Below are 26,474 nucleotides of genomic sequence, written 5' to 3'. Positions count from 1 at the left end.
TTTTATTATTATTATTGTGTTATTTACTGGGACTATGTCATGTGTGGCATTTTGGCCCATCTACCACATTATTAAAAAGTCAGGTGGATTGCGAGGTATTCTGCCTATCTGCCACACTATTTCAAAGACTCATGCGGCTTTTGAAGCATAGTCATGCAAAATGCCACCCAAGCCTGTCTCTATGATCACACTATATTTCACTACACATTTCGCTCGAGCCTGCCACTTTATACTTACCCTACACCATACTTCAATCAACTCTATTAAATAGGTGAAGCAATGCTGTCCCCCCTGGTAATGTGCGGGCCTCAAGGGCTGGTGTTCCTTCGCCCTGTGACCTTACGACTCCCGCATTGCGCCAACGCAGTACCATCCCTTGGACTCACAATCAAGGCGACAGACACGGAGGCCCATCTCACTACAGACTGGGACCAGATACACTTACCCGCGACTACTACGTTAAATACAGTGGCTGTTAAGGTTGACCACTTTTGAGGGATTTGATTGTGACTAATGGGACCTCTTCACAGTGGGCAGCGTTGGTCGAGTAGAAGCAATCACGATATGATGATACGTCTATGATCGGCCGTCATTGTTCATAATCACCGTAATGGCGGCAAATATTGACGATCATTTGTTGAGCCAACGCTGCCCATCGTGAGCTGGCTCATTATAAGAAACAATAAAATAATTTTGAGTGATTTGATTGGTTCTAAATTATTAGAAACAATCAAATTAATTGGACTGATTTGTTTCTAATAATTAACAATAAAATCACTCAAAAGTGGTATCGTAAATTGTAAACATTGTAATCGTTTGATTGTGAAAGTTGTGTGTAATAAAGAAAATAATTTTAACAATATGATGTGAATAGTGAAATGTGAAACGTGAACGTTGAGAATAAAAAATTGTAATATCAGCACATTTTGGCAATGTATAAAATATGTAGGATTTTTTTGCAGCTATGGTTTATTAAATTATGTCAATAGCAGTGATCGAAGCAACATTTTATTTTAATAATAGACTTAAAATATTTGTAACGTTCGAAATAATATTTGTATAAAATTACTTGTATGTATCTTATTTGTCCGGCATTTATTCCCACCTATATAAGTTGCAATTCAAGATAAATCGTAAGTTTGTGGTGCTAAAGCATAAAAATTATGCGTAGAATGAACCTTACGAATCTCTAGAGCTTATGCGAATTAAATGTAAGTGTAAAGAGAACATGCGTTGTCTCTTTCGTTCATATTAAAAGAAAGAGACAACATGATTGTTGAGAAGTTGGAGCCTATATTAGTTATTCTTTTATTTTAGGATTTTAACAATTAAGACATGCCTTACCATAACCTAGGTTATCCTAGTTTTAAATAATATTTTTTCATTGTAATATTATTTAATCGATGTACGTGTATTTTAGCAATAATTGTTAATTAATAGCACATTGATATTATCACTTTTGGCTTCCGTATATAAAGTGTTAAAATATTTTTTTATTACTAATTGTCATTAATGAATATCACGTAATTGCCTTAGCGGCTAGAGTCATATTTAAGTATACCTTTAATAAATAATTAATTAGTAATAAAATTAAATCAATTGTATGTAATGTTTTCTTGTTACTAGTGATACCTATTATGAATTTACCTTTGACCCAACTATTAAATTTTATATTTACTGAATGTGTGTGTTTTATTTTTTATCAATTATCTTCTATGGTGTAAGATATATACAAATAAAATCTTAAAAATTAAGTAACATAAGTTTGGAGACATCAAGAATAACATATAGGTACAATATTTCTACTTAAACAATATAATCACACAACGCATGTATTCGCGTTTCTAAACTAAGTATTTTATATTTTTTTCTACAAGAGAATTGTTGAATTCCTATTATCAAATATATGTTTTCATTTTAATGATAAGTACATATTACCATTTACCTACACATAGTAATAATTGCACACTTAGACACTAACAAAAAAATATATTTCTGTACGGGAATCGAACTCTAGTCCCTTACAAATTCGTGTTCCTTGGCTACTGTAACTGGGTTTTTATTTTATACTAATACTAGCTTTCCGCCCGCGGCTTCACCCGCGTTTTCAAAGAAAAACCCGTTCCCGTAGGATTTCCGGGATAAAACCTATCCTATGTCCTTTCTCGGGTATCAAAATATCTCTATACCAAATTTCATGCAAATTGGTTCAGTAGTTAAGGCGTGATTGAGTAACAGACAGACAGACAGAGTTACTTTCGCATTTATAATATTAGCACAGACTAATAATAATATACTACGTATACAAATATTAGTATGGATTGCCAAGCAGAAGATTGTTTTTGCGAACTATACTACTGATTCCTATTCTAAAAACCTTTAGAGAACAGACAAAGTTGCTTCTGTCAGCTATTATAAAGTTATCAAGGCAATCAGCTATTTATTGTTTAAGTAGTTAGTTTGTTACTTTTTTACGGAATAACCTGGTTGCTGATAGGATTTGACAGGATAAATAAAACAATAATATTATTTAACCATATTTAATTCACACATTGAATTTAACTGAAAACAGATAAATTATATAATTTAGAAGATACACAATTAATAATGACGCTCAGTGTTTTCTTTCTGAAAACGACATTATATTGACTATTGCATCGCAGTCATTCAAAAAAGAATTTGAGAATATATTTCCCTAAACACTCAACCTATAAACATAATATACTGACTACATTATACCTAGTAATTATAAGTTTGATATACCTAAGAATCTATACAAAGCGTTCGCGTTCGATTTTAGACCAAGAAAATGACGTGCCTCAAGGGTCAAATCATCGCTCCTTCAGCCACCATTATATTTACGGATACTTCATTCACATTTGTTTGTCATGCAGTAATTACGAACCCATTACCGGGTCAGAGTTTAAGAGTTCGCGGCAATGTGGTGAAGCAATAGCCTCTGTCTTTATCTATTTCCCTTAAAACACCTTAAAACCAAAGCATAAGGTTCAAAATCACTTTACCAAACGATGTTTGTTATAATTAAATGGACATGTCTAAGATGACATGGATATGGGAATGATCTTGGTGAAGAAATACGTCTTTAGTTACGAGTGCATCAGTGCAATGGATAAACGAGAACGAATTGCAGTCGATTTAGCAATTCGTGGATTTGCATACAATTTAATTGTTATGTCAAATGGTTTGATTTTAAGATTATGAAAATCGGTGTAATTTAACGTAACTTTATAATCTTCCGCGTTTCGGTAGTGATAACAAAAATTCAATGCATAGATATATACCGTTATTGCAATAAAAATACTGCATGCCAAATTATTATAATACCTATAGTATTTATACTCCGCAATAAAAACAAATAATCGTTCATCTTTTAACTGTTGATTGTGATGCTTAAATAAACATAACTTTTATATCTTACAAACTTCACTTACAAAAAAAACATCAAAATCGGAAATCGATTAAAAATAGGTACAGGCAAGCTTAAAGCTGCCGTTGCAATTTAAAAGCCTAACTACCTACCTATAGCTACTTTAATTATTGTACTGATTTTTTATTCGTATGTCTATGCTAAATAATCTTCAAAACTATTCATCCGATTTTGAGAAAGACGTACAGACTTTTTATAATTCAGTCAACCCAGCGGATCCGAGCCTAAGGTCTAGTACACATAAGGCTAATTGCATTTCGCATAGGTACACATAAGAACATACCAATTCCGCATACCCATAGAATACAATGTGAAATCACTGTAACCCCGCAATTTACAATAAAAAACTAAATGATGCTCAAGGACCTTGACCTGTCGACCTGATCATGTAACCGCATTGTGCCCATAAGTTTGCATCTCACGCGAATTATTAAAGCCAAATTCATGTTCGTTGGCTCCTCAAAGTTGTGATAGTATCTAATCTTTTTGACGTTTGCTCTGAAATAGCAATGAGCCAGCAATTTTTGATATACATAATACATATCTACCTAACTTTGATAGTCACTCTATAAATTGAAACATAATTTTTGTGACAGTAGATTGTTATCACAATATAATTTTAATGAGCGACTATTCAGGAATACGATGCAATTTAAATTTCATACGGATTTTTCGCAAATGTAGATTTTTTCTGGATAAATTCTATGTAGCTCATAAAGATAAATTGTGCAATTTTCCCTGATAATTTAAATACTAAACTTAAATTGAACATTATTTTCAAGACATCAAGGTACCGAAATCTTTTTAAAGAGTTAATTATATTTCATTAAAATTTAAGTAGATATTTATACATTTATAATGATTCGATCACTGAACTCTTTTATCATTGCCGGGTATAAAAAATAAGCTTTGTAGATTTTCAGTTGATAAATTATAAGCATAACGAACTTTCTAGTCTAAGTATCTAGATCTTAAATATTTCCAACGAAATCAACAGGCTTAGATTAAAAAGAATTTATAACGTAGAAGATATTATTTTCTGACATTGGTAGGTATTTAGATAGTGCTTTTGATATCTAGTTTTATAACATTCAAATGCTTGAATAATTTCTAGTCAGTGCTTTTTTGGAGTGTCAGATTATGACTAGAAAATTATAGCGTCGTATCGTTTTTCGTGTTTCCATCTTGAACATAATTGAATAGTTACAACTTTATTGATAAGTAGTGTCTTATAGTGTGTCAATTAATCAGTAAAGTTAATTTTCCGATGATGATTATTCATTAGTTTGAATGTTCAAAAATATAACCTAATAATTTTGAAAAATGTAGACAGACCGACTGACTTATTTATGAGGCAAGATGAGTCAAATATGAAATAATATAATCTATTGTAATGACCATATTCTGCTTAATTGTTCTAGGCAATGATTAGTCATTAAAGCTGGGAGGATTTAGTTTTACTGTTTTAAATTTTACAATCGTGATTATCAGTGAAATAAAATACACTAATTAGTTAGTATTCATTTTATTGTGCTCAATTATATTTTTAATTTTATGTAGCTATAGGTACTTTGTTCAAAAATGTTCATTTAGACATAAGATAAAGTTTAATTACCTACAGGGAGTGTGAATACAGGTCCTTACATATTTGTTATTAATATCTTTGATATGTATATATATCGTAGGCAAATTGTATTATGTCGCTGTTTAAAAACGCTCGGCATTTTGTTATACACAACAAGGTTAACAAAGTTATTGTCTATTTCTAATGGAGAATAAAACCGGCCAAGTGCGAGTCGGGCTCGCGCACAAAGGGTTCCGTAGCAGCAAATATAATAAATTACAGTTAAATCAACCTATCTCAAAAACTATAAGAGATACTTTGATCAAACCAAAAATCGTTGAAAGAGTTAATTAGCATGCATCACCTCTATTTTTTTTAGAATTTTATACCCCGTAGTTATAAAAATAGAGGGGGGGGGACATACTTTTTACGACTTTGAGAGCTGATATCTCAAAAACCGTTCACTTTAAGAAAAATGTTTTTTAGAAAACTTTATATCATTTTAAAAGACCTTTCCATTGATACCCCACACGGGTATGTACATCGAAAAAAAAAATTTCATCCCTCAGTTACATGTATGGGGGGCCCCACCCCCAATTCTTTTTTTTACTATTTAGTGTCATATTTTTGTAGCGGTTCATACAACACATATTCCCATCAAATTTCATCACTGTAGTACTTATAGTTTCCGAGTAAATCGGCTGTGACAGACGGACAGACGGACAGACGGACAGACGGACATGACGAAACTATAAGGGTTCCGTTTTTGCCATTTTGGCTACGGAACCCTAAAAAAATGAGTTTAATGGATTCCGAGGACAATATAAGGCGTAGGGCTCAACACATCAGCCTTTTTATATTTATTTTTATAAAAACGTTGAGAGATATCCGGTAATAAAACAGAAATCTTGATTGAAATGCATATGCTTACAGTAATTGTTTAAACATCAAAGGTACTGCAGTCTGCAACTGCAACCAAAGTTATGGTCATAACTCATAATCTTGATAAAATAAACAATGTCCACTAACTTTACTTATTTTTATGACCCCTGCACTTGTCTTATAATTTAATAGATTGCCAGTTCTGCATACTAAGTATTCATCCTTAACTAACGTAATAATGCAACTTTATCCACAACGCGAGTGAAGCCGCTGATTTCAGCTTCCTCCCGGAGCGCTTACAACCTTTTTACTTATAAAATCGTTGTTTCTAGCTATATCGCTAACAAAACTATTTCATATATTCTTTTAGTAATTGTTGATTACACAAGATGGAAATCAAAGGCAAATGGTACATACTTTAATGTGAGATTTCCTTGGTATCCGTTGGGAGTCATAGGTGAGAGATGATTTGAAACGCGTGACGTGATTTGCGTACAAAACGCAAGCTTCACGTAATATTTTTAAGTGATTTGATAAAACGTGTATATAATGTTATTATGGAGAATTTATTAGCAACAATAATTATGATTTTACCATGAAAATAAATTTAATGGTGTCCCTTTAGGACAAAGTTTTTCATTAAAAGCTCATTAATAAAATGTTTTTAACTAACAATTTTATTTACTTGCGAGAGTCCTAGAGGTTCGATCCTTTTTTTAACTAACATTATGCTTTATTGGATAATCAAACTAACTAGGTGTTTTACAGGTATTTTTTCTATAATCAAGCCTGAAGATTTCTCATTATCCGCTGCCATGCTTCTAAACTTATAATTACATCGTATTACATAGTTCAATGCCTATCAATTATAAAATTTCTATGTTAAGTGGCATTGACAATTGAATGGATTGTCTGGTGTGCGAGAATAATCGAAAAAATCGATACCGGCGCGGATATCGATCTATTGTTCAATTGTTTATGCTCGAATGCTTTATACGAGGTACATACGATCTTATTTGGGTACCACAGTGTTGAAACACGCCTGAATTCAATGGCGGCGAATATGTTACATGATACGTAATTAAAATAACGTTTTTGTTAACTTAATTGTTAATTCTGAATCAATGCAAATTTAACAATAATTACAGATTATATCGTATCAATATTGTTCAATTGTTTCAGCTGTTGTGTAAGATTACAGATTTAAGATAATTTGTATTGAGAAGCTTTTTTAAATATGTAATTCTTCCTTGATTCAATTATATCAATATTTTAATAGATTGAAGCGCAGAACTTATGTAGAGCTGTTTTGTAAAAGAGCTGAAAAAATCTCCAAATCCACTCAACAATGTTTGCAAAAGTTCATCGTTTTTCTGTAGGTGTAAATATTAGAAATTTCGAAAATTATATCAAGAGTTGTTGACAAGTGAGTCAATGTTGATTTATGGCTTATACGACTATCAAACTAAGCGTTTAATTAGGTACTGCTATAGGTCAGCGAAAAGCAATCGCTGTTTAGCTAAAGGGCGAAATTAAGTCATCAAATTGGATCATACAACACGTCACGTTACGTTGTTATAATATTTCAAAGGTTAACACAATGTGGGGTATAGAAATCGTTCAATTTTGAAAATATATCTTTTAAAAAAAGTTATTTTTACATTTTTCCTTTAATATAAATGGAATATAATTTCTACCTTAGCGAAAAAAGGCCTAAAGTTAGCTAAAGTGATGAAGATCCTTTCAGTGATCTTGCACAATTAAACGATAAATGAGACTAATATTTTTACAGAAAATATTTCTAGACTAGGTAGATAAAGGAAACAGAAAATGTAGCGAATATTATAACAATTATTTTATCAAAAAATATACCGAATATTATCACAAATGTTTTAACTTCTGAGATTATTCCTCGTGACCATTTAATCCTTTCAGAATAAAGCAGCCCACCAGAATACTAATTAAGCATGCAGAGGGGCGGAAAGAAGGAGGGTCAGCAAAACCGCTTACATCAATATATCTACAATAACCAACAATTATTGAACTCTGTATTACCTACCTCAAAAATATGTATTACCTCATTGTTATCTAACTATAGGAACCATTGTACGTTTAGTTTTGTTAATAAAGATTTATTTATTATTTTCTTGTGTTTTATTTTCAGGCGAGTAAAAGAAAGGCATTTAGAAATTAGTAATTACTCCCCATGACCATGTGCACTGTTATGTGCTGGATAAAAATCGCAAAATTCTCGCATTATCGCATATCTCGCATTTAAAATCCGTTAAAAAGTTTTTAATTTCTAAATGTACTCTTCCTAAAGCCATTGCGTGACGATCTTGACATTTACGGCAATTTGGGAGATGCCCACAAACACACATGCGACATGTTATTAACTCTAAATTACATATATTATGTGGTATTTTATATAAGCACATAGTTGGACACGCGTTCTTATTTGGGAACGCAGTCACCATTGAAAAAATCAAAGATGATTTGACCTTTAGATATTTAATTTTATAAATGTAGAAGCCACAGATAGACATAAAACTTATTACGTTCGAATGCAATTATTAATGAATCAAGATGTATAGCGGAAGTAGAGCTTTGAATTTGTCCGAATTGCTTTGCAATTTATAATAGACTGGCTGATGCCTGAAACGTAACTTCGTGAGAGCAGAACCAAAATAAATACGTTCCTTTTTTAAATTTCATTTACAATTTTCTTTTTTTTTATTGATGTTCTATACAGCCAGCTTTACTCAACTTTTTACTTGTAAACTGTTTTTATTGTAACACTGTAATTTCTAGGTAAGGTAAGTTCGTTCAAACAAACATATTCATTAAACGTCATCATAGGCAAAACAAAATTGAGGCGGAAAGCTGCACAAACATCCAACACTGCACCAAATAGGTAAACGCAGTCGAAGCCGCAGGCTTATTCTAACTTGATGCATATAAGGGCCGTGTTACATGCAAGATGGTTTAACAAGAACTTTCCAAAGCCTGAAACGTGCAGACGTGACTTTATAGTTGTGACTTCGTTAGAGTAATGTGTAAAGTTATGTATTGTCATCGATCAGCGATATCAATTTTAAATAACGATGTATTTTATATTTGTTTAGAATAAAATTATTGGTAATTTCTTTATTAATTATTTATTTATATTGGTGGGTTATGGGAGTGATTGGAGTTTATTTGCCAAAAGAGCTTTCAAAAGTTAATATATGAATATGGATGTTTAAATTTTAATTTTGTTAACGATTATGAATTTAAATGTTTTATATTAAAAGTACATTAATTATAATTGTATGCATACAATGTATTATGTAGACCTACTGTTACTGAAAAAAGAGCTAACAAAATATGATAAACAAAAATTCTACTTCGAATTCTTACAAATTATTCAGATGCAAATAATTTTCCCTCACCTATTTCGCAATAAAATCAAACTTCAATTTAATAACATGTTTCCATTATCCAAGTAACATGAACTAAGAAACTTTATTTTTCACCTAACAACAACACGTTGAAATATAATTCACTCAGAGATCGTGCCAAGATGTTCCTGAACGAGCACCGTGTCAACAGAACTCATGATGTCTTCATAATCGTGACCCAAATCTACATTAATGATCAATATGGCAAAAATACGTTTTCTAATATAGTTATCATGATTTGTGCAAATGTTACGATTGATTTTGTGTTACGTAAGATGAAATAAGTTGAATTGTTGCACTTTTTAACAAAAAAAAGTAGGTAATAGAGAGTTGAGTTATATGAAGATGTTACAGTTTTTTATTATATACCAATTAATAATTTTTAACGTTGCCCAAAATGAAAGGAAATCATAAGGCAACGAAACTATTTTAAATGAACTTGACTTACTTAGTAATTATTAGCATGCCACTTATCGGGAACTATTTTAAGGAATCGCTGCATATAAAGATGTAGATGAAAACTTTTTGAAAGCATGGCACAAATAGCATGTGCCATGTATAATGGAAAAATGATGAGAGTGTGAGACATCTACAAACGTTCATAATTAGATATTAATGATTGATTATGAAGGCTCCACGCTAGACAAGTGCGAACAGGCAGATGTCACCTGACCTTAAACTTTTCCTACGATATATCGATGTCTTTTTCATAACTTCATTCCTACACCACTTAGGTACCACAAAGGTTACTACGGTAATACGGATTAAATATATTTAAAATAGCATTAAATACCCCAAATGATATCTCATAGGATATAGAGCACTATTATGCCCGCTGTCTACATCGTACTATCAATCAAATCTATTCTAAACCGCTAACTAGTTCAAATCATCAACAAATACATTATAAGATGTATTGAGTCAAATGTTCACCCTTGAATAGCTATGAATCCAAATGTCCAAGTGTAGTATTACTGTAATTCTATGCCTGCACCATAGTATAAAGAGAACGAGTAAGTTATCTTCGAACAAAGGTAGGTACATATCGCGCCGTTGCTCCGCTCCTGTTGGTCTCAGCGTGATGATATATAGCCTATAGGCCCTTCTCGATAAATTGAATATCTAACACCAAAATAATTTTTCAAGTCGGACCAGTAGTTCCTGAGATTAGCGCGTTCAAACAAACAAACAAACTCTTTAGCTCTATAATATCAGTAAAGATTAGTATAGATATATCAACGTGATATGTGACAACCCTGCACCTCGGGAGTTTAGGTACATCGCTCCTCTGCTCCGGGAGTCAGCCTACTTGTTTTCTTTATACTATGCCTGTATGTTCACACATGCGCTATTCCGTAACTAGTAACGACTCAATCAAGATGGTAACACGATCTTGTGTGAGATCCCTTAAATTACCTGAGTCAAGGTAAGGTTTCGGACATTGATAAATAGACTGAAAATGTAGAAAATATTGCGTATTTTCCAAATCAACCTTGCACTCTTGTAGAACTATTTTTATCCAAAAACTATATGCAAGTAAGTAGCTTAATTATCCTTGGAGATCATTTAAACAATAAAGCACCTATTATAAATACAACCCCTTTAAGTTGCAGGAAGTAAGTATTTAATAGAGTCTAAAAGCATTTCTGATTTAACCTATATGTTTTCCTATGTGTGTACCAAATTCACTAGAATTATGATATATATAACGAGTTAGAATCAGAATGTGATTTTCAATATATTGAGTGATTAATTCAGAAAGCTATCAAAATGTTCACCTTCCGTAAAAAGTAATAAAAACGTTTCTTATTTAATTAAGATTTACAACATCGATACAAAATAACTAACGTCGCTATCAAATTGTCGAATAACTGTTTCCTTTCATCAAATTGTCTACAATCCGAGTTAATCAGAGGATCTGTTATCTTGGCATCGTAAAATATGTATCGACAGTCTTATGTAACTTGAGAAGCTCAGTCATTGAGGCAATAATATCCCGAAATTACATGAAAGAAGATTCATAGAGTTGTCGCCGAAGGGCGGCAGCTCTATGGGCAATGTCATAAAAAGGTAATTAGAGTAAAATTAGTTTTTAATTAGTAAAATGCTAGTTTAAATAAATGGTTAATGTCTTAATACATATCAAGACCCAATTAGATTTAAGATGTCTTAGAATATACTTTTTAATCAAAATTAATTGAGCAGTCAAACGTTGTTCTGTCAGGACACACTATTCACCTGAAAAGAAAAGTTTACACTATTACCATATCCACCAATTCTGCAAAAAAATATTGAAATCAATCAAGCCGTTTCCGAGTTTCGTTACAAACCCTGAAAGGAGAATTTAAACTATGTTCTATTCACATTATTTATCAAAGGCAGTAAATAACTCGGTCACAAATAATAAGTATCATTAACAGAACTATAAAAGTGACTAAATGGTTTTATGGAGCAAATCCGAAAATTACACAGCACAAAAACATAATTCCATGCAAATGATTGAGTGCAGATCTTGAACGTTACAAAACCTTTAAAACTCGACAAATGCGCTAATCATTACGATTCTTAGATCCACGTACAGAACGTTAGGCCTGACCTAGATATATTGCAAATTATATTTCAAACTCATCCCTTCAAGCAGTGGTAGCTGCCTGCATATAAGCGCTCGTGTGGTCAACAAACCACAGTTCGCGCCAAGCTAGCGATCCGTAAGTCGACGGTGAGTTTCAAATAACGAATTTCTCGAATTAAACTCGTTCAAAAATGGAGGCGAAGTTCGTTCGGAAATTGTGAAGGAATAAGTGTTTGTGTACTGAGTGTTTTAATTACCAAGGCGTTTTGAAATTTTAACATCACAAAAAGCAAAAAAAAAATTAAATGCAGTGAATTTAAAATATGTAAATGCGATTACGTATCTCAAACTATATATCCTTTGATCATGGGGTCCATAAAATACCATGATAAACACCATTTATGGCGAGATCATAAAAAAAAATTAAGCAAATTAATGCATCTCTCATAAAAACTTTTTCATAAAAAACAATAGATATTTTTGAATTAATTATAACATATTTTAAATTACTAATTATAATATTGATAGTCAAAATATAATTAATGAAAACGAAATATAGATATGTTCCCATTGCCTAAATAATTTATTTGGCATAATCTGGTTGCAAAGTCTCAATGTAGGAGTTAAATTGATGAACTAAATTCTGTACATCAAAAATAATAAAATATAAAACAACCTTCGTTTTAATTTACTAAACATAAAACATAAGGATAAATATGTTAATTTCATGTTTTCATACTTAGTCCATAGAATCTACCTATAATAGAAGCACTAATGATCTAGGTAGTGCTCAAACCTTTAGAATTTTGCTTCAAGAAGACTCAAAGGACGCTAATAATAATTTTTAATGACGTGCTTTTCAATACAAAAGTGTAAAATCATAAATAGTGTTCTTAGAGTTATATTTATAGAGAAAAAATTACACCTGTAAATTCTATAAAACCTATGATAATAATAATTAGTCTATCTCTTAGATTAAGGATTGGTCTCCGCGCGCGCGCTACGACTAGATACCGCCCCACCTAAAAACAATAGCTCTGTGAGTGCGGCAACTCTTTTCTGTAGTGTGTGTTAGGCAATTTGTAAAGACGCTAGTGTGTGTGAAGAATTGGGCTGCCAGCTACATAAATTTTACCTCATAAATGGGAAATCTGGCATCTTGGAAAGAAGTTTGAAACATATTTTTTTCATCCTGACCTGGCCGGGAATCGAATCCATGAACATGTGACTCAAATCCACTTGCGACGCTACTATACTATAGTCACAAAGGTTGTTTAAAAGTAAAAAAGCGGAAATAAAAAAAAAACTTATTATATGAATCAGTTAAACATGGTTACATATACTTTTTTATACATGTGTTAGTAATAGTATTGAAAAAAAAAGTTCAAATTATTGCTAAAATATTTCCTCAACCACGTGTATTTTTTTGGATATGCAATACGGCAACAGTGCAACACTGAATGGCGTCGTATTTTCGTAGAAAAATTTTTCGAAGTAAAGGAGAAATTTCGAATAATACGATACTTAGTACGTGCTCCCAGTGTCTTTCTTAATTTTTGTTGTATTATTTTTAAATAGTATTATGACACAAATAGGCATTTTACTTCAGATTTTGTTCAAAATCTTTATAAATTATCGGTTCACCCTCTCCACACAATGCTTGTGACACGACTGGCTTGGGTACGCCGAATTCGGCGTACTATAAGTTGCCGCATTTTTCAAGTACGCCGGCGGTATCTAGTCGTAGCGCGCGCGCGGAGACCAATCCATAATCTAAGGTCTATCTATTTATTGTTTGTTTAGATATACTTTTCAATGCTTTTAAAAACATTAATTTATTAATATTTATTAAATCCAAATCTCGCACAGAGATCTTGCTAGGTTCTCTACAAATAGAGTTAATTTTTCTTACTTATTTAAATATTATAGCAATAATTTACTTTATCATAAATTCATTTTTTTTTTGTTTCAGATTTAGTTTTAGTCTATGATCAGCACCAACACCATGCTACGTTTGTCAACGTTTTGCCGTAAGTATTATTGTTTACGAAAATTACAACGCAAGTCTCATAAAAAACGGGACCCCTAAAACAATAGATACAATTATTAGAATTTTCATCTTCAAAAAAATATAATTTATAAAAAGTCTCTTACATACTTTACGTCTGTGCAATGAAAACTCTACCTCTCATATTTTTTTATGTAATTTTTAAATGTATCATATATGGCAAATCCATAAAAGTTTAGATGCGTCTCTTGATTTCGACAATAGATAAATGAGTACCTATAAATAGAAATAACATTTTTTATACGTTCTTATTATTATAGAGTATGAAAATTTATAGAGTTAATTCCGATTCTGTCCATTTAGAATTTAAACATACGCATCAGTTATTCTTCTGTATGTTATTGCGAATAAAATGATGTATAGATTTAATTATAAACAGTAAACAGTTTTGCGGTCGGTAACCACAGGGATGGTGTTGGTTTCGCGGCACCTTTGTTACACCTACGTTATGATCTACGCGGTCAAAGCTTAGGTTTCGTACTCACTGTGCAAGTAATAGAAAATAGTTTTTATTTGCGAAACCTAGACCACCCTAGACTTCAAAATAGTTTGAAGATTGTCATATATAGATCTGTAGTATCATTAAAAATATTTTTTCGTTATAGTAGGTACTATAGGTAAATAATATTTAAGTGTATAAAGGAGCCGTTGGAAAAATGTAAAAATAAGAACATAATATTATCTAGATCATTTATTAGCTTTAAGATAGATTTATAACTATGTAATAATTTTACTACTCAAATTGATGTAAGTAATGGAAGTTGCTTAAACAATTTTTTTTACTAAGAATTTCTTATATTATTTAGACGTTTTAGAACACTAAAGAATCTCAGAAATCCTGAGTAAATAGCTCTTGCAGTCATTTCGATTCATTCATTTCACAGATTTAAGATAATTACCCGACAATTGTTTGATGAGGCATAACTTGCCGGTCAGTTAACTTGAGCACGTGTGTTTAGTATTGCCATGTATTGCGTTTATCGTCTGTTTATCTAGCTCACATCTCATTAACATTATGAGGATATCGCTACTGACAACCGTTTCATAGTATTTGTTAACAATCACTGCAACTGTTAACACTGCTTGAGCTGTTGTTGCAATGCGTGCTTCAAAATATGATCGAATAGACGTTGCAACGTGCAGAATATTTTCTTCGTTTACCCACTATGCGAGCTTAAAAGCTCTAAAACTACAATACGAGTTTGTACAAATAAAATTATAATATGAACTTACTAAGTAGGTACCTAGGTACTGTTTATGATATGTAGGGAAAATGTTTTAAAGCTCTATTTATTATTATACCAAACTTTTTAAAACTTCCTAAATACTTATGTACGTACTTATTTAAAGCATAATATTATATATAACCAATTTTCAAAACAAAAATACGAAGTCGAAACAACTGTTATTACCTACATGTACTTTTAGAACAGACGAAGATTTGAAATCTATTATTTCTTGCATTTTGCCCAGGAAATTATTGAAAATCTCCATAAATTATAGCTCATCCATTTCCTAGCAATAGCAAATAGTAACTGTAGAGTGTAAATTGTAAAACAAATTATAGTGTTACAAACCATTGAACACTTCGTCGGCACCTTTTACGGGATTTTTTTTAAATATCTACTTACATCACAGACTTACATCCTTTTCTAAGTGTTGTGGTGGTTGTGACCCTTTGGCATCCTATACCTACCCACTTATAAAATAATAAAATTCTTATATTACTTTAAAACAATACCAATAGCCGAAAATCTTTTTAGACTTTAATAAATAACAACATTAATGCTACAAGCATTTAAATACTTAATCCACTCACCTAAGGTTTAGACAAATTTATCAGTCATATTTTATTAACGCAAATTAGACTCTTCAAAAGGACAATAGGTACTACCTATAAATATTTTTAGTATAACCATATGCAGATTAACTTTTTGTGCAATTATCTGTCGCAATAAAAATATTGTCTCCACCATTATATTATTCCGAATGCAAAATATTTTGTAACTCATTGTTTTAGTATAATTATGAGACTGGATATCTGTGACTGTAGAACGATATCCACGGAGATACAAAGATAAATATAGACGTTTTTATTTCAATTCACATGTTCAATACAATAATAGCCTTTTACTAACAAGACAATGAGTAGATTAATGCATAAATGGAAGTTGACCAGGGAATAGACATGATAGTCTTTGCTGTTGAAACTTGGAGTGAACGCTTCACGGCAACCCAATTCCTTGTTTTAAAAAATTACAACCAAGAGATAGCTCAATTTCTAAATATTAATAATTATCATATTTAACTTCAAAATTCGTATACATGGATTATATTATGACGATATCAATCATTATTATCATCCCTATAACTATATAATAATGTTAAATTAGTTTCATTTTTTTTAATTTACTTAGAATATTGTTAAGATTTTTAAGGCACTGTACATACGATTTCTATTAAAATATAAAACAACAACAAAATAAAAAACGAGTTAACATTTTTAATTAATCATATCTAAGTATGCATAACTACTATTAATAAAAGCAATAAAGATTTATCACCTCGTTACCACACTTTTAATACGTAGTTATTACTTAAAACATCATTACACCGCTCCTAATCTTATTGTTTATAATACGAGATACTCACACTAAATTCTCAAGTACATATAGAAATTTACAGACACGGATGACTAGGTCCAAATGTAGGGCAAGATTTGCTTGAAATCTTCCTTAATCTATTGTTATTTGTTACATTTCGTGCGCTGGAAACACGATTCCTCAGACCCTTGTAAACTTCCCCGTTAGATAAGACTGGCACGACACATTTGTCATAAATTGGACCCTTGATTGGACCAATTTTGCTTATTGACTTTCTTGAAATAACGAAATCTGCGACGTTATAAATGCAATTAGATTTTGTATAGGTACTCCACGTTGTCAAAATAATGATTTTAATTTATATATTTTCAATTAACTAATGTGTACGAAGTAACTATAAAAGAACGTCAGGATTATTAAAAATCAGCGTCAGCGTCAGCGTAAATTAATTATTATTTTATTTTTTTTAATTAAAAAATATCTTTTGAGATACAAAAAATACTAAAATTCTAAGTAGGCATGAGATTATGCATATTTGTTACTTTATAAATCAACAACCTTCAAACATAGGTAACCTAAGTTATTCGCTACAAAAACATAATCTGTAGATGTATTTGACATATTTTAGTATAGTAGTAATATTTACTTACTTGGAATAAGTAAAATTTTACGAATTCCCTTTACTAAAAGGTTTATTATTTTAAATGATTATGCACTTTTGTTCATAATACATTTGAATTGCTAGACGTCGAATTTAATTTACACTTCAATCATTCGTAGGCACTTCGCTTACAAATGTCTTATGATAATAATAATATGTACTTAGTTCTTAAACATTTAATAATTACATACATCAATACCTTCAGAATAGTAATAAAACATTTAACAAAGCGTGTATATTCTGTTTCATCATCTGATATTTATCTTTTTATCAACATAAGTAGGTATTTTCGGCGTCAGCTTTTTCGGAAAACAGATCTGTGGTATTTGGTACGTACCACTTAAGTGCAAAATGGTGATTTTTGGGTATGAGCGTTTGAAAGTTTTCACGGTTGCTACCCTGTTGGTACAGATCGGAATAAACACTTGAGTAAAACAAATTTATGATATTTAAATATCTATTATGTTCAAGTTTTGAACACTTACAAAAAAAATAAAAAAAATGTTCTAGTTCAAGAGTAATTGCTACTTAACATGTTTGTACCAAAAGAAAAAATGTGAAAATGATGTGAAAATGTCTAAAACGTGTGTACTTAAGTGGATTAGAGCATATTTATTTGTACTCTTAATTAGTATTTATTCCTATTTTTACCTTAATGGAAAGGATTTTTCTTTTTTTTTTCGACGGAGACATAAACAGACATTAAAAAACAAATATTATGGGGAAACGTCTTCCATACAAATAGATTTAACCATATATAAAAACAAAAACGAATAGGAGTGTGATTTGCCACAAATAAGTACTCATAAAAAAGCCAGGAAATATTGTGATTTTCGTGCAATATGCAATTCTCTGATACTCTCTCTACAAAGTAAAATCCTAAAAGTAGTGTGTGTGTGTGTGTGTGGTTCAGAAGTCACGGTAGTTCGCTTGCCTGCCGTGCTAGATGCTGCGGGATCGATCCCATCAACCGACATGTTCCAATGTGTCTTTTTCGGATGCATAAGTAGATTCTCTAATAACCAGAGATACATCTTCTATAACAAGAAAACATCATCATTTCTAATAACAGGAAAACATCGTGATGGCAACCGGGATTTTGGTCTGAAATCACCAACCAGCAGTGAGCAAGCGTGGTGATATCATGCATTGTAATCACAAACTTTTCAATTTCACTGTCTGCATATTTCGTATGACATTCGTATATGCCTTCTATGTCACTGGTCACAAATACATCTGATTTTTACATAGATATTTGAACCCAAAACGACAAAGCTGGATAAATAGGTACTTAATGCATTTGAAGAACATTTTGCAACACAATAATAGTGCGTAGCCGCAAATGCTTTTAAAATAAGGACGTTTAAAACATAATAGGGTCTATACACTTGACGATCATTCGAATTGACCAATGTCAGTGTTACACAAACGCGATCATAATCTCGGAAACTTTGCACTTATTACCCGTAATGATGGCTTGTAAGATGTACCATAATGTATGAGATAAGATTTTTTGCTAATGGTATACCTACACTGAGTAATTATTTCATGAATGGCAAAGTACAATGGACCGAAGAAAGAGAAAGTTATTAAACTGGTCATTTGCTCTTTGTGAGAATTATTTGAATATGTTCTCTGTACTATAAATCATTCAATTAGCAAGGCATGTTGTGGAAACTTCTATGAGCAAAAGAGGAACATTTTAACGTATGAAATTCTTTATTTTTAGTTATCTTGATAAAGTCGAACTAGGGCATATAGGCATTCCTCCTACCAGGTCTTTAGTTCTAGAACTTCTAGATCTAATAAATTATAATCAATTAATTTATTATTTAGCATATATTTTATGTCTTTAGAATCATAATATCATCTGTTATTTACAAACTTTTATTAAAAAAATTAATCATCATTATCGGCGAAATATCAGTCATATTCTTATCTTTAACACACAGAAAATTATGAATTCTCTCAATTATTCCAGCTTATGATTTTGTATTTCACATAAAAACGCATAGGACTTCATTTTCCAAAGTTTCATTACAACAATAATTTCCCTATTACGAGTTTCGCAAACGCAAAGCGGACTGCGATCCCACGCGATGTCATCTTGCATGCCCATTGTGCCCGGGGGAGGATATTAGATAAAAACGCTTATACATATATTCTTACACCATTTAGCAATACTATTGTAATGTATATCTACGTCTTGTATAGTAATTAAAAATCCGTGTACATGTGTGAGAAGATGGGTGTGGAATATCTCGGTACGAAAATTTAAAGCGATTTTTATGTTTTAGTAAGGTTTTAGTTATTTGATGACATCTATTTATGAAAATTGTTGTAAAAAGCTTGATGAATATTTTAAAAATCGATTTCAGTTTATCGGTTCAAAGAAACCTTTGAGGTAAAAGATTAGTGTGTATTTATTACATAATACCTTTTTGTTGCAGTACTACTGGCAGTGGCGGTTGCCCAAAACGGTTATGAATACAATAAACCAGGAAAACCGTTCGGTCAAGGCACATCACCAGGTCGCCCCAGTTATCCCACCAGTGGATACCCAAGCTCAACACCGTCTTCCTATCCGAGTGGATCGCAGGATGAATACCCTAGCTCTGGAACAACAGCCGGTTACCCTACAAGCCCCTCCACATACCCAAGTTATGATCGACCTCAAACCGGCTATCCCGGGCAATCGTACCCTGGTCAGGGGCCTTCTGGTCCTTCCGGTCAGACGTATCCCGGTCAGGGACCTTCAGGACAACCTGGTCAAAGTTACCCCGGTCAGGGACCTTCGGGACAACCTGGCCAAGCTTACCCCGGTCAGGGACCCGCAGGACAAACTGGGCAAACTTACCCCGGTCAGGGACCTTCTGGACAGCCGGGTCAAAGTTATCCAGGTCAGAGTCCTTCTAGCCCCGGTCAAAATTATCCAGGACAAGGACCAGCGGGACCTTCTGGACCATCTTATCCAGGGCAACCCGGTAGCAATTACCCTAGTCAGAATTATCCTGGACAAGGGCAGCAACCTAGTCGGCCAAGCGGATTTGCTCCTGGCTTCGGATCAGGTTTTGGTCCCGTTGGACCTGGTTTTGATAATGGCGCTTACGAAGGAGGTGATTATTCAGCGATTCCCGGTGAACCTGACAAAGATTACCCTATTCTGTCTTATGTTCCTGAAACATCTTTCCGTTGCGACGCTCAACGTTACCCAGGTTACTACGCTGACGTAGAAACACGCTGCCAAGCGTTCCATGTATGTGCAAATAACATTACATACGACTTCCTTTGCCCGAATGGCACCATCTTTTCCCAAGAATACTTTGTTTGTGTCTGGTGGAATCAGTTTGACTGTGATTCAGCGTTAAGCCTTTATGATTTGAATGCAAATATATATGACTACTCTATTGTTGGATCTTCAGGTTTTAATGGTCAATCACAAACTTATCCCGGAAGCCAAGGCCCGCAAGGTCCATCAGGTTACCCCGGTCAATCAACAAATTACCCCGATAACTTTGGAATTCAGGGACCTTCATCAACATACCCGGGAAGTGGAGCTCCTCAAGGAACAACACCGAGTTACCAAGGAAGCACGGGACCACAAAGTTCATATCCCGGTACTGGCCCTAGCAACTATCCAAGCGGCCCAGGACAAAGACCGTCAACATCATATCCTGGAAGTTCCGGTTATCCAACACCAACCGGCCCACAAGGGCCTTCACAAGGAAACTATCCAGGATCCCAGAGTACGCCTAGCTATCCTGGTTCTAGGCCCACCGGAGGATATCCATCAGGTAGACCGTCAGGAAATGGTTTTCCAACGGGAACTACCAGACCACAAGGCCCAACAAATACAGGATATCCTGTTCAACCACCCAACAGAGAATATCTCCCTCCTAGAAATTAACAAGGTTACTAGAAAACTTTAATACAAAAGACTTAGAATTATATTTCAAACTGCCAGAATCTTTAATGTATTTATGAAACCAGTAGAGCACGTTGACAAATGAAAATGTTGGTGCTGTATATTTTCCTTGTTATCGTGCTATAAATTTAGTTTTTAAGATATTTTAGTATAATTTTTGTTAGTCTTAGAAGTAGTTTTTCGTGAATAAAATATTATAATATTTCTCTTTTTTCTTCACATTATTGTAATTAAAGTGACCTAAAGTTACCCAAACTAGTGTTCAACTGTTAAAGTACAAAAAAAGAACTAACGTGTAAGATATTTTCATGTAACTCGTTCTCTAAGATTTTATTTAATAAATAATTGTATTAGAGAAGTGTGCCGTTGTAGATACATGAATAAAAATGAACTTCAAGCAATAAATATTTTTATTTCAATAACCTCAAATACAATAACATCAAAAAGAAAATTAATGATATATATCAATAATTATCTTATTATCGATTGGCGTTTAAGTCGCATAGTTTCTTGGTATATTTTGCTCAACATTTCGCTAATATAAAAAAATTCAGGGCATCTAATTGGAATATTATTACCATCTATTAGAACTTTAATTAAGCCAGTTTGAGGGGGTTTCCTTATATTCTTCTGATGTGTTAAAACGTCACACAAGGTCTTGATAGATAAATAAGATAAATTATTGTATGACATATTTAAGTAACACAATACCATATTTCCGAGACAGAAAGTGTGTTCATTCTTACATCTAATACAATCTGGTTGAAATGGATCTATAAAAGGGCCTAAAACTTGCTTTGCCAACATTTCAGCTCTTATTATTTCATCATTAATCATTAATGTAGCAAAATGTCGCGTGTCCTTTTCTTTCCTTGCACTGCTGGATTTACTTCTCACAGACGTTAGTGAAGTTTTCTTCCGTTTTGACGCTTGTTTCTTCGATTCTTCCAATGATGTATCGTTCAAATATTTAAAGTACAATGCTTGTCTCTCTTTTAAATACTTAAAATACCTCTGCCTTTTAGCCACAATTTCATCAGATGTTAACGGAAACTCTTTAAGAACATTAAATATACAATAAGCTCCGTCATCAGTAATGCGGTTGTCGGCGAGATTTAAATACCGCAAGTACCTATTTGTTCTCAAGGAATCCGCAATAGACCTCGCTCCTGTATCTGTTATGCGGTTAGAAGATAGATTTAGAATCGATAAATGTTCCGCACTTTGCGATAAACCGAGTTTAAACGCTAATTGTTCACAAACATTATCGTCTATTTCACATCTACTCAACGAGAGCTGCCTGAGATTTTCCAAATCTAGCAAAATTGCATAGTTAGCTTCAGCCACTGGTGATCCGTCTAAGCATATCTGGGTTACTGTGGATACTTTAACAATTTTACTCAACTCGTATACAGATAAGCCGTCAATTCGACAGTTTGCGATTGATATTTTGGATATATTCTTGTAATAGGGCGCCAAAAATCCGATTATTTGCAACAGCACCCTCGGAACTACTTTCAGCCGCTCCAGTCGTATTTCTGACAAAGAATTGTATGAATCATAAATTGAATTAACTGTTAAAGTATTAACTAATGTAGATGAAGCGACCGTTGTCGGTTCGCTGACATCATCGTTAGGTGGCTGAGCTTGTTCTTGTGGTGTTGCAGCTGAATCTTTCTTTGCAAGAGATGGCATTAAACTTATACGTTTTTTGGCAACATCAGCAAATTTTAGGTATCGTAAATATTCGTCTAAAAACAAAAAATAAATAAATAAAAATAAAACACCAATAGTACGATTCTAGAATTAGGTTACAAGGATACCCACTATGCAGCAGTCTTTATAATAATTACAAAAAAACGTCAGAGATTGTTTTGTGGTAAAGGAAATAAAAATACGTGGAAGTAGCACCTACATTGATAATACTTAGTAGGTAGTTTTCTGTATATATTAGGTTTGAACTTTGAACTGAAGAAACTAGTGTGGAAGTACCTACCTAAATGATAAAATCCATACTTCCATACTAATATTATAAATGCGAAAGTAACTCTGTCTGTCTGTCTGTTACTGAATCACGCCTTAACTACTGAACCAATTTGCATGAAATTTGGTATAGAGATATTTTGATACTCGAGAAAGGACAAAGGCTACTTTTTATCCCAGGAAATAGGATAGGTTTTATCCCGGAAATCCCACGGGAACGGGAACTATGCGGGTTTTTCTTTGACTGCGCGGGCGAAGCTGCGGGTGGAAAGCTAGTTTACTATAAATTGTAATAAGTACATACCATTTCTTTGATTCTTCTTAACAAAGATAGAATAATCGCAGTCAAACTTTGCACACGCCATGGGCAGTACATTCTCGAAATCGATGAAATCTGTTCTGTATAATTCAGGAACGCCTTTCAGAGCTCTTGAAGAACGAGTAGACCTTATGGATCGCAAGGATTTTTCGGATTTCATAACGAATCGATATAAATAATATTGAATCAAGATTTAAATAATATAAAAAATATATTCCTATCAAAATAAATATAATAATAATTAATAATTATCACAAATCCATTGATCTATAAAAGTTTTACAAAATTATAATTTCTGACAATGCTGTCAAAATAATGTAAGTGTATTATAACCCAGCCATCTAATTTGAAGAAAAAGATGGTATAATTTAGACCTACCTTCGTTAAGATAACTTTTTATCTATACAAATATTATAAAGAGGAAAGGTTTGATTTTTTGTTTGTTTGTTTGTATGAATTGAATAGGCTCCGAAACTACTTGGCAGATTTGAAAAATTCTTTCACTGTTGGAAAGCTACATCATTTCTGAGTGACATAGGCTAGGTTTTATCCCGGAAATCCCACGGGAACGGGAACTATGCGGGTTTTTTTTTGAAAACGCGGGCGAAGCCGCAGGCGGAAAGCTAGTTGACTATAATTTAAATGCAACCAAAAAATATACACAACGTATTTTTATAATTACAATATATTAAGGTAGGTTATGCATATAACCTACCTTATATACCTTTAATATAAGAAGATTAAGGTTACTTCTACGAATGAATAGCTGGAAAATAGATCGGAAACATTAGTCATATACATTACAATTAAAGATTATATACTTTAAAAGAGTATTTGAAAGATTCTACATGCTCGACCGGCAAATGGGATCGGCAAAACTATAAACAAGGTTAGCGCCTTTTAAAAATACATAAGCAAATAGCAATAACACCTTTACTAAAATTCTTAACGCAAAGGGGTAAAAACTACGGGTAAAAATAATACAAATCTTATGTTTCTCAGTAAAATTATAATATTACATAAGATCTAGCTCAAACATGTCTGTCACCTAAAACTAAATATCTTGCTCAGTATTCTTAAATTATAATTACTTCTTACTTTAAAATTAGTCATACAGACCTACAGCTTAAGCCTAATTAATTAAATATGAGAAACATTTATTTTTTGGCATGTGCAGAACCATGACCACTACGTTTGACCGAAGGCGTCGAATCTCGCCTACCCTTTAGAGAAGGCGTGCTTTGAGATAAATCAGGCAATGTTACATTTTCAGAAATGACCTTTTCAAGAAGGAGACAAATATCTTTGTACTCCTGACAATATCGTGGAGTGGAATTCCCTTCGAATAGAATTCTCATCAGACCAGTATTCAAATGTAACTTTTTTGGCAGAACATTTATCTGATAATCAAGCACTTCGTATATTTTACGCACGGTTATATAACTCAAATTATTATAAGATAGATTAAGAGAACATAAACGTAAATTACCAATCGAAAATTTTTGGTCATGCACTATTACTAAATTCTCTTCATCGAATGCATCAATAAACTCACCAATATTATCTAGAGTCATTTTTTCCGCTAACTCATCTATTGTTAAGTTTGACATGATAGAAAACGATGGCTCTGTTTTGCTTTTCTTTAAATGTCCTTTTTTATGTGACATTATATGCTTCTTCCCTTTGTTATTTTCTTTTTGTGTCTGACGAAGTATTAAATCATTTTTATATTGCTTGTAAAAAGCAATTCTTTTAAGCAAATATTCAAATCGTCTACGCTTTTTGTCCAAAATTTCATTGTCAGTTACTAGAAATGATGTTAAACTTTTTAAAATACAATCAGCGCCAATATCACTTATTTTATTATTACACAAATTTAAATTCAATAAACATCTATTCCCTCTGAGCATGTAACCAAACGCATGTGCTGCTTCATCTGTAAGTTTATTCGATGATAAATCCAACGTTAACAAAGTTTTTGCAGCTGGTTTGCCAACACCAAGTTTGTCCACTATATTCTTACATTCGTCGTCGTCTATGCCCAACCTTCGCAGCGTTAAATTCTTTAATTGACTTAAATGTTCCAACAGCAAATGATATTTAGCCCCTGAATCGCAGTTTTCAAGAAAGACTTGAGTTATATTTGAATGTGGCAGCAATTTACTAATTTCGTGAATGACAGCAAAATTTATTTTGCCTTTTATAATTGTAATCCTTCCTAAAGAAGTATGAAACGGTATACATAAAGTAAATGCTATAATGAGTTTTCGAGGGATTTCGTAAGGGGAATTAACAATTGCTATCTCTGTTAAATGACCCTTGCTATTATAGGATGCTGTAACTGGTATGGAATCATCATCGTCAGGTTTTGTGTTCTTACTAAAAACTTTTATAGCAAGAGCATTCCTTGAACTTTCATGTAAATGATGTTCTAACTTTCTAGATCTTATATGGCTAAGGCGTTTGTGTCTCGAATATTCTTCTGAAAAATTATACTGCTATCATCATGATATCTATATGTTTTGAGAATTGAGATCAATAATAGTGTTATAAAAAAGTTATAGTCTGTCTGTCTGTCTATTTCGCTTGACGGCTAAAATAATGTATCGACAGGTAGGGATGAAATTCGGAATATATTTTTTTTCATTGCGGCTGTAAACTATATCTTCATTAATTATTATATGTATTATCTTGTACATTTTTAAAATGATTATGATACCTTGATGTTTTCTGTGAACAGTTATATTGTATGGTACTTGAAATTCAAGACAAATCCAGGGTACAAATTCATCAAAATCTAAGGGTGTTGGTTTTCCTATAATCGAGGGCGAGCTTATTTTATGCGACGTAATTTTGTATTCCTTATTAAAGCTAGTAACTTGAAGCACTTCGTTGTTCATTTTCAAGTTTTAGTTTGGTCAATATATATTACTCCTATAATAATATTACCGTTGGTTACAATAAATTGGTTATATTAAAAACTTGTCTCTTCACAATCAATGAAATGAC

At 32.5% G+C, this 26,474-nt stretch overlaps 4 protein-coding genes and 1 long non-coding RNA gene across 10 annotated transcripts in view; 2 read left to right on the top strand and 3 right to left on the bottom strand.

The window, feature by feature from the left end:
• pyd (zonula occludens-like protein polychaetoid) overlaps positions 1-1,682 on the top strand; it is a 100,610-nt gene extending 98,928 nt beyond the window's left edge. For 5 of the 6 annotated variants that reach the window (XM_089707907.1, XM_089707906.1, XM_089707908.1 and 2 more), the window contains one exon: positions 272-1,682. In XM_089707907.1, coding sequence (XP_089564033.1) covers positions 272-495 — 224 coding nt within the window. In that variant the 3' untranslated portion in view covers positions 496-1,682. The remainder of the gene's footprint in view (positions 1-271) is intronic. The other variant, XR_016317206.1, reaches the window with a different exon arrangement.
• LOC149479341 (uncharacterized) overlaps positions 1-26,474 on the bottom strand; it is a 381,306-nt gene that overhangs the window by 347,086 nt on the left and 7,746 nt on the right. The gene's annotated exons all lie outside the window — the stretch shown is intronic.
• On the top strand, positions 12,007-21,556 carry LOC149479344 (uncharacterized). The gene is made up of 3 exons (XM_089707950.1): positions 12,007-12,053; positions 13,879-13,936; positions 19,689-21,556. Exons 2-3 carry the CDS (start codon positions 13,894-13,896, stop codon positions 21,143-21,145), a joined length of 1,500 nt encoding a protein of 499 aa, XP_089564076.1. The 5' UTR covers positions 12,007-12,053; positions 13,879-13,893; the 3' UTR covers positions 21,146-21,556.
• LOC149479343 (uncharacterized) lies at positions 21,607-23,625 on the bottom strand. Its single transcript, XM_089708238.1, has 2 exons — positions 23,451-23,625; positions 21,607-22,914 (listed from the first exon to the last, which is right to left on the bottom strand). The coding sequence occupies exons 1-2, from the start codon at positions 23,623-23,625 to the stop codon at positions 21,635-21,637; spliced, it is 1,455 nt and encodes a 484-aa protein (XP_089564364.1). The 3' UTR covers positions 21,607-21,634.
• On the bottom strand, positions 24,623-26,365 carry LOC149479342 (uncharacterized). The gene is made up of 2 exons (XM_089708285.1): positions 26,185-26,365; positions 24,623-25,947 (listed from the first exon to the last, which is right to left on the bottom strand). The coding sequence occupies exons 1-2, from the start codon at positions 26,363-26,365 to the stop codon at positions 24,623-24,625; spliced, it is 1,506 nt and encodes a 501-aa protein (XP_089564411.1).

The sequence above is a fragment of the Colias philodice genome, chromosome 20 (assembly GCF_061535455.1).
Source record: "Colias philodice isolate Cphi_HAF_F1 chromosome 20, ilColPhil1 Martin Lab GWU primary, whole genome shotgun sequence".
Classification (NCBI taxonomy): domain Eukaryota; kingdom Metazoa; phylum Arthropoda; class Insecta; order Lepidoptera; family Pieridae; genus Colias; species Colias philodice.
This window is presented reverse-complemented; position numbering and strand designations above follow the sequence as displayed.